This window comes from Otolemur garnettii, unplaced genomic scaffold, assembly GCF_000181295.1.
Source record: "Otolemur garnettii isolate 467f Iridium unplaced genomic scaffold, OtoGar3 scaffold00112, whole genome shotgun sequence".
NCBI classification, from domain to species: Eukaryota; Metazoa; Chordata; class Mammalia; order Primates; family Galagidae; genus Otolemur; species Otolemur garnettii.
The window spans coordinates 6843374-6852561 of NW_003852507.1; the positions used below are offsets into that span (position 1 = coordinate 6843374).

At 50.1% G+C, this 9188-nt stretch overlaps 1 protein-coding gene across 1 annotated transcript in view; it reads right to left on the reverse strand.

The window, feature by feature from the left end:
* NLE1 (notchless homolog 1) overlaps positions 1–6862 on the reverse strand; it is a 10612-nt gene extending 3750 nt beyond the window's left edge. The window contains exons 1-9 of the mRNA XM_012809775.2: positions 6817–6862; positions 6539–6682; positions 5076–5293; positions 4412–4491; positions 2753–2829; positions 2503–2600; positions 1971–2163; positions 1047–1182; positions 353–399 (exon numbers count right to left, since the gene is read on the reverse strand). Of these exons, the coding sequence (XP_012665229.2) occupies positions 353–399; positions 1047–1182; positions 1971–2163; positions 2503–2600; positions 2753–2829; positions 4412–4491; positions 5076–5293; positions 6539–6682; positions 6817–6834 (1011 nt within the window). The 5' untranslated portion in view covers positions 6835–6862. The remainder of the gene's footprint in view (positions 1–352; positions 400–1046; positions 1183–1970; positions 2164–2502; positions 2601–2752; positions 2830–4411; positions 4492–5075; positions 5294–6538; positions 6683–6816) is intronic.
* Between the last annotated feature and the right edge of the window lie 2326 nt (positions 6863–9188).

Here is a 9188-nt window from a genome sequence, read left to right on the forward strand (position 1 = left end):
GCCACCTTAGGTGTATGTGGCTGGCGCCTTAGCAGCTTAAGCCACAGGCGCTGAGCCTTTTGTATTTTTTTTAACACTTAGACCATAGGAATGTGTACACCACCTTAAAAGAGATACCTTGGGAATATAATAAAAAAACCAGCAAATGAACAAAGCAAACAATGAAATAAAATGATACCTAGTGCATCAAGATTTTAGGACTGCAAGCTAGGATTATTAAGAACAACTTTTTGGAATAGGAACTTTCTGAGCTGGGGCTGGAAGGGACAGGTCTGGGTGCTGCAGAGAGGGTCTTAGGTACTGGGTGGGGAGAGTACAGAGCTGGGGACGCTTGAGGAGGGCACAGACTTACCCGCACATGGTTGTATCGCCTCAGAGCCCTCTCCTTCAGCTCCTGTACTGTGTCCAGGTACCGAAGTGGAGAAAAGGAGACGAGAAAAAAGGCTTGTTAGAAAATCCAACACAAGGGGCAGCACCTGTGGCTCAGTGGGTAGGGTGCCAGCCCCATATTCTGAGGGTGGCCGGTTTGAACCAGACACCAGCCAAACTGCAACAAAAAATAGCCGGGCATTGTGGTGGGTATCTGTAGTTCCAGCTATTCGGGAGGCTGAGACAAGAGAATCACCCAAGTCCAGAAGTTGGAGGTTGCTGTGAGCTGTGACACCAGAGCACTCTACCAAGGGCGATAAAGTGAGACTCTGTCTTTTAAAAAAAAACAACCAAAAAAGGGCGGTGCCTGTGGCTCAAAAGGGTAGGGCGCCGGTCCCATATGCCAGAGGTGGCGGGTTCAAATCCAGCCCTGGCCAAAAATGGGAAAGAAAGAAAGAAAAGAAAGAAAGAAAAGAAAGAAAAGAAAGAAAGAAAAGAAAGAAAGAAAAGAAAGAAAGAAAAGAAAGAAAGAAAGAAAAGAAAGAAAAGAAAGAAAGAAAGAAAGAAAGAAAGAAAGAAAGAAGATAGATCTAACACAAACAGCAAACACCCCATTAAGTGCAAGAACTGGCCCCCTTCCCAAACAGCCCTCTCCCTGCCTTCTTCCGCTTACTCACATGACCCCTGGAGGTCTTGGGCATTAACTGAGGCCTCAGCAGGCTCAAAGGCCCCTGTGCGCAAGGCATAGTCAGTGCTGAGTGCCATGGTATTCACCCAGTGCCCATGGCCTTGCAGAGTCCGGCACAGCACACCCTAGGGGAGAGGCAGACAGGTTAACACACACACACAGAGCACTCTCCATCCTGTGATTAGTTCCAGGAGATGGATGGCATAGGACTAGGAATCAGGACCCTGTGGTTTTATCACACATGCGCTCAATCCAATCACCCCTCTAGGATCAAGTCACACCCCATTTGTAAAAGGAAGGCACTGATCCAAGTCAACATTTCTTTCTTTTTTTTTTTGAGACAGAGTCTCACTCTGTCACCCTAGGTAGAGTGCTGTGGTGTCATCATAGCTCACAGCAACCTCAAACTCCTAAGTATAGGTGTTCATCACAATGCCCAGGTAGTTTTTCTATTTTAGTAGAGATGGGGTCTGGCTCTTGCTCAGGCTGGTCTTGAACTCCTGAAGCTCACACAATCCACCCACCTCAGCTTCCCAGAGTGCTAGGATTACAGATGTGAGCCACCATGCCTGGCCCCACGACATCATTTCTGAAAATATTTCACAGAAGAGATAGGTTAAATTTGTCAAAATAAAGGGGCTCTGGTCATGTAAGTCTGGGGCACTGTAGTTTTGATAAAGCTAAATAGTCTTCCCACAGTAGGAATTCCCAGAACTTGACTAACAGGGACCCTGAAATCTCCACTAGGTGCACCACCAACCACAGAACCCTCACTCCCAAAGCACTTCCTCTGATGTGGCCCCAGCACCCATTTGGGAAACACTGGACTCGCTGAAACCACGGCTGCTCCCAGTGCCAGTGTCTTGGGACTTGAGATTTGCCAGACCAGTTTCTTAACCCTCCCAGCTCTTACGTCGTGGGCCCTCCAGACTTTGATGGTGCGGTCCTGGGAGGCAGAATAGAGAAGCCCGTCTCCTCCCCACCGAAGACAGGTGACTGACTGGGTGTGTCCAGTGAGGATGCGCTCACAGCGACCTGCAGTTGTGTCCCAGACCCGCACACTGCCGTCCTTGGAGCTGCTGGCCACATAGCGGCACTCAGGGTTCCTGGTGAGGGGAAGAAAGATGTGACCTCACCTTTGTCCCGGCAATGCCCCTCTGCCTGCAGCATCTCCATGGTCCCAACTCAAAGACCAGGGACAATCTCTTGACATCTTTCTGACCCCAAGACCCAGCTGTACTACAAGTAGGCCCCATCATGAACAGCCTCCTCCCAGGCAGCAATGTAGGTCTGGAACTGGGAGACCTTCCCACCGCCTGCTACACCACCACAGTCATTCAGGTTGCCCATCTCATCTCCCGATGTAAAGCTTCCCTGCACTGAGCAGAAAAGGGGGACAGCTTGGAAACCCTGGCTCCTCACTTGCCCAGTTTGGCGTCACTTACGTATGGAGGGGCTCCCAGCTCATGGCCGTGATCCACTTGCTGTGGCCAGTGAGGGTCCTGCCCACTTGCATCCCTGTGCTTGGGTCCCACAGGAGAATCTAAAGGACATAGGCTCACTGAGTAATCTTCTCCAACCAGTCACTGGCCCCATGAAAGTCCCCCACTCAACCCTCCCTGAAGACCCCAGACCTTATACTCAACGGTCCCCCATGAAGGGTATCCCTGCCTAGTTACCCCAACCATTACCTACCTGGCCATTCTTACAGCCTGAGGCCAGCCTCTTGCCATCTGGGGACCAGGATATACTAAGGACCCAGTGTCTGTGTCCTAAGAAAGCAAGGGGAGGAAAAATGGGGGACTGTCTTTATGCCCACTGCCAGCAGACTGCAGGTCCTCCTTAGCCATTTATTGAATAAATGAATGATCCAGGCCAGGCATGGTAGCTCACACCTATAATCCTGACACTTTGGGAAGCTGGGGCTTATGGCCAGGAGTTTGAGACCAGCCTGGGCAACATGGTGAGACCCCATCTTTACCAAAAAATGTGAAAAAAAGGTTAGCTGGGCCTGGTGGTGTGTGGCTGTAATCCTGGCTGCTTTGGACGCTGAAGCAGGAGGATCACTTGAACCTATGGGCTTGAGATTGCAGTGAGCTATGATTGAACCACTGTACTACAGCCTGGGAGGTAGAGGAAGACTCTAAAAAAGAAAAGATAGAAAAGATGAACAAAAAGAAAGAAAGAAGGAGGCTTGGCGCCTGTAGCTCAGGGGCTAGGGCGCCAGCCACATACACTGGAACTGGTGGGTTCGGACCCAGACTAGGCCTGCCAAACAACAATGACAACTACAACCAAAAAATAGCTGGGCATTGTAGCGGGCACCTTTAGTTCCAGCTATTTGGGAGGCTGAGGCAAGAGAATTGCTAAAGCCCAAGAGTTTGAGGTTGCTGTGAGCTGTGATGCCATGGCAACTCGACCCATGGCAACAGCTTGAGTCTCTGTCTCAAAAAAAAAGTAAACTCTCAGGTTCTACTCTAGACCTAACAAAACTAAAACCCTGGGGGTGAAATCCAGCAGTCTGTATTTTTTTTGACAGAGCTTCAAGCTGTTGCCTGGGTAAACTACCGTGGCATCACAGCTCACAGCAACCTTAAACTCCTGGGCTTAAGCAATTCTCTTGCCTTAGCTGCCCAAGTAGCAGACGCCCGGCTATTTTTTGGTTGTAGTTGTCATTGTCGTTTGGCAGGCCCGGGGTGGATTCCAGCCCACCAGCTCTACTGTATGTGGCTGGCACTTTAGCCCCTTGAGCCACAAGGGCTAAAGCCAGCAGTCTGTATTTTAATAAGCCCTTCAGGTGATTCAGATGTGCGCTAAAGTTTGAGAACCACTAAGGCAGAGGCTGGATTTATTTATTTATTTACAGACAGAGTCTCACTTTATTGCCCTCAGTAGACTGCCATGGTATCACGGCTTACAGCAGCCTCCAACTCTTGGGCTTAGGTGATTCTCTTGCCTCAGTTTCCCAAGTAGCTGGGACTACAGGCACTCAACCACAACACCCAGCTATTTTTTTGTTGCAGTTTGGCCAGGGCTGGGTTCAAACCCGCCACCCTCGGTATACGGGGCCAGTGCCCTACCCACTAAGCCACAGGTGCCACCCCAGAGGCTGGATTTAAGCCAGGCTCTTCTTGATACCAGCCAGCCAGCCCCTCCCCACACCCCACCTTAACTCTGGTCTAGTCTCTGCTTGTCTATAAGTGGCTGGCCAAGCTCAAGGGTACACACAATCTCTACCTAGGAACAGACAAGGAGTTGGAATCTGCTCTAGGCCTCCCCAGGTACTAAAGAGTTGAGCAGACTAGCCACTCCCTACTGCGTTAAGACAACCTAAATGGCTAATTGCATACTGACCGTTGCAAGTGAAATGTGGTGTCTCTGTGTTGAGATCCCAGAAGCGCACAGTGGTGTCTCCGGAACCACTAGCCAGGTACCTGGGGAAGAAGAAACACGTGACCTCTGCAGTGTGGGCCACCAGTCTGGCCCACCTTGAGACCCTGCACATCATGCATTTCTGCCACTTGTTCAATTATCTTCTAGGAACAAAATATGGGCTTGACCCTTTCCTCTCTCCAAAAGGAGAAATTGTTGCTGCCATCTGGGCGAAGACCTCAAGAGGCCATTTTTTTCTTCTTCCTTCCTAAAAGTAATGGACATAGCTATAACCACTTTTTGAAGCTTCTGGTTATTTTTACATATCTGGAGAAGCAATTAATCCCAGTTTCATAGACAAAAGTTAACCAGAAAAGCTAAGTGATTTATCCAAGTCACACAGCTCAGAAGATGCATAACTGAGCTTGCAGTTCAGCAGTCCAGGAAAGGTTTGTCCAAGGCAGATGTCCTTGGCCTTTGAGACCAAGCCCCACTGAGAAAGTCCCTTAATTGCCAGCAGAGCCTGGGTCGACTAAAGGCAGCCTAAGCCTGAGGCCCTATCAACCATAACTCTGGGAGACCCTTTCAAACTCTGATGAGGCTGTACACCTACAGACCCTCTCTACAATTCTGCAGTTGTCCTTACTTTCCAGTGGGGCTGAAGGCCACAGAGATGACGGCCTCGCTGTGACCTTCCAAGGAGCTGGTGCAGCGGGTTACAGCCCGGACCCTGAAGATAGCCTGTGGCTGGTAGATGATGTCTACGACCTTCTCTGTCTCCACTGCCTGGGACTCCAGTGTCTTCCCAAGTGAGGAGGTGATCTCAGCATCATGGACATAGAAGGCCAGCGGCAGGGGATCCTCCTGGATAGCAAGGGTAAAGAGTAACCCCTCATCAAAGGATGTGTAGGGACCACTTCTGCCAGGGATGCTTCCAGCTTAGCTGTGGGAAATGAAGCTTTCTTTCCAGCCACTCCTCTTGGGATACCCACTTCATTTCCAATTGAGTAAGACTTTTTAAATTCTTTTTTTTTTTTTTTTTAAACAGAGCCTCAAGCTATCCCCTTGGGTAGAGTGCTGTAGCATCACAGCTCACAGCAACCTCCAACTCCTGGGCTCAAGCAAGTCTCTCGCCTCCGCCTCCCAAGTAGCTGGGACCACAGGCGCCTGCCACAACACCCGGCTATTTTTTGGTTGCAGCCATCATTGTTGTTTTGGCAGGCCCGGGCTGGATTCGAACCTGCCACCTTAGGTGTATGTGGCTGGCGCCTTAGCCACTTGAGCCACAAGTGCCAAGCCAGACTTTTTAAATTCTTGAACAGCAATGGCAGGAGACTTACACACCACTTTGAAATCTTTATCTCACAACCACTTGGGAAGTAGACATTAATATTCCTACTTGACAGATAACAAAAGAGGAGGCTCAGAGCAACTGAGTCCCATTACTAATGACTAATCCCGGTTCTATAGGGTTCTTCAAAAAGAACACTAAGGTCCGGGATTAGGGTTAGTATACGGTCTCATGCAGTGTTTTCCAAACCATTACACATGCTGTATTTGTGTAAGAAGCATTCAAAAAGCTGGTTAAAAATATGGACTCTTGGCTTCACCCTAAAGTCTGGTTTAGTAAATCTGGGGTGGGGCCCAGGAACTGCATTTTAGAACACCCTCTCCTTCCACAGGAGAGTACATCTGTAAACACTAGCTTGAAGGTTAAGAACATGGGTATTGACTCTGACAGATTTGGGTTCCAATTAGAAATCAACTACTTACTGCATAGCATCGGGCAAATAATTCAGTCCCTCTGGGCAACACTGTGAAATGAGGATATTACCGAGTCCCATCTCCAGGGGCCGTGACAGGGAATTGACGAAATCTTACATACAGTGCGTTCAAAACGCAGCCTCACATCGCAGGTGGACCCAGATGATCGGTGTGTAAAGCGCTTTCCTAGTCATTCCATCTTCAGAGGAGGCTTAGAGGTAGGTGGGGACTCATTCACTAGTCGGTGGGGAGTGAGGAAACCTGAACCACAGACCTGGGTACCCTGATTCTCCACCGCACCCGCCCGGGGAGGGGATGCGGGGTTAGCCCCGGCCGGCCGCTCACCTGAGCCAGCAGCGCGTTGCACACTAACTGCAGCCTGTCCGGGGTGATGTCTACGGGCACGTCAAACGGGGAGCCCAACAGCTGCCCACCTTCATCCTGGAACTGCACTAGCAGCCGCTGGACGTCACCCGCCGCCGCCTCGTCCTGAGCGAACAAGCGGGCCGGGCGTTAGCCTCTCCGGCCGGCCGTAAGGCCCCCGCTTCGCCTCCCTCCGGCCTGGCGGACCCGAGCCCGAACGCTCTGCAGTGACGCCCCCTCCCCCATCCACGCACACCCACCACCACCGCAGCAGCCATCCTGGGTCCCCACGTGGAGAAGAAAGACCTCCGGTGGGACAGAGCGCCGCCTCCGTGGTCGGGCAGGGCCGCAGACGCCCATATCGCCCTCTGTTGTTGCGGAGGGGAAGTGTCATGCTGCTCCCGGCCTCTGGAGATGGAAATGGGCTCAGCTGCGGGTCCTCCCTGTACTCCACTGCCTCCCCACTCAGTCCCTCCAGTGTCTACAGGATACAGTAATCACATTTTGACTCTTCACAACAGGGATTCTTGTCCCATTTTACAGATGAGGAAGCCAAGGCTCTGAGAGGCGAAATCTCCCCAAGATCACAGAGGTAGGAAATGGCAGAGAACTGAAAATTCAGGGCTCCCGCTGGGTGCGAGGTGGGGGGCTTACAAAGCCACAAACGACTATTGGGTTAAAGGCAGAAGTTATTATTTTTTCCAAATACATCCACAGTTATCAACACTTTAAAGCAATAATAAGGACAGCAATGTATCAGGCGTGTCCTAAGTGCTTTCCATACATAACTCATTGAATCATCACACAGGACTCTTCTCCTCACCTTACAGATGAGGAACTGAACAGAGAATAATGCACTTGGCTCTTTTGTCAGAAATAAGGGATCTTCCTTGGTTACCCCCCTCCCCACCCAAGTAGCCTCAGGCTCTGTCAAATCTGCCTCATGAACACAATTTGAATCTGTCCTCTCCACCTCCATGACCACATTCTGTTTTTGTTTGTTTTTTTGTTTTTTTGAGACAGAGTCTCAAGCTGTCACCCTGGGTAGAGTGCTGTGGTGTCATAGCTCACAGCAACTGCCAAACTCTTGGGCTCTAGCAATCCTCTTGCCTTGATTTTTCTTTTTTTTTTTTTTTTTTGAGACAGAGCCTCAAGCTGTCCCTCTGGGTAGAGTGCTGTGGCACCACAGCTCACAGCAACCTCCAACTCCTGGGCTTAAGAGAGTCTCCTGCCTCAGCCTCCCAAGTAGCTGGGGACCACAGGCGCCTGCCACAACACCCAGCTATTTTTTGGTTGCAGCCATCATTGTTGTTGGCGGGCTGGGCTGGATTCGAACCCGCCACCTTAGGTGTATGTGGCTGGTGCCTTAGCCACTTGAGCCACAGGCGCCGAGCTGGTTTTTCTATTTTTAGTAGAGACAGGAGTCTTGCTTTTGCTCAGGCTGGTCTCGAACTTATGAGCTCAAGCTATCCATCCACCATGGCCACATTCTGGATGGAAGCATCATCATTTCCTGCCTGGACCACTGTAAACGTCTCTTGAGGAGTCCTTCCCCCTCCATGCCTCCTCCCATCTACGATGCAGCCAGGGTGGTCTTTTCAAACCAAAAATCTAGTCTGTCACTCTTTCCCCTAAACCCCAGCAATGGCTCCCTTACGTGCAGGAAAAAACCCAACTTTTTACAGTGGTCCAATCAGCCTTGCTATCTCCTCTCTCTTTTAGATTAAATCCTTCTGGCTTTTCCGAGTTCTTCCAAGTCATGGCCCTTCCTGCATCAGTGATTTTGCATGTGCAATTTTCTCTGTCTGGAGCGGTTATGGAATGAATTGTGCCCCTTGTCCCCTATGTCCATATGTTGAAACCCTAACCCCCAATATAACTGTATTTAGAGATAGGCCCTATAAGAAGGTAATAAAGGTTAATGAATAAAGTCATACGGATAAAGCCCTAATCAGATAGAACTGATGTCCTTATAAAAAGAAGAGGATCCAAAGCACTGTTGCTCTCCGTACCCCTCTGTGATGGTGAATACACGGCTTTTGTTCCAGGAAGACCCCCTTGTGAAGAGGGAGCCTCCACATGTCCCAAGAGAGCTCCCAGTCAGGTGTGTGCGTGGGGGGATACAGTTCTCCAGTCTGCCCCGGCCCTTTCCCTAGGAGATTTCAGTCTTAGGCAGGATACACAGAGCCCACTCAGGAAGCTCCCAATCTGGTGGGAGAGGTCAGCTATATATATTCACTCATACAGTGGGGACAAACAGACCAGAACAAACAATCCACCGACTTACACTAACCCGAGTTAGCAAGTTCTGTGGTCTTTTTTTTTTTTTAGGCAGAATCTCACTATGCTGCCATGGGTAGAGTGCTGTGGCATTATAGCTCACAGCAACCTCAAACTCTTGGGCTTAAGCGATTCTCTTGCCTCAGATTCCCAAGTAGCTGGGACTACAGGTGCCCATCACAACGCCTGGGTATTTTTTTGTTGCAGTTGTCATCATTATTTAGCTGGCCTGGGCCGAGTTCAAACCCGCCAGCCTGGGTGTATGTGGCTGGTACCCTATCCACTGAGCTACGGGCGCTGCCAGTCCTGTGGTCTTTCTGAAAAGCAAGGATATTTCCAGCAAGTGAATTCA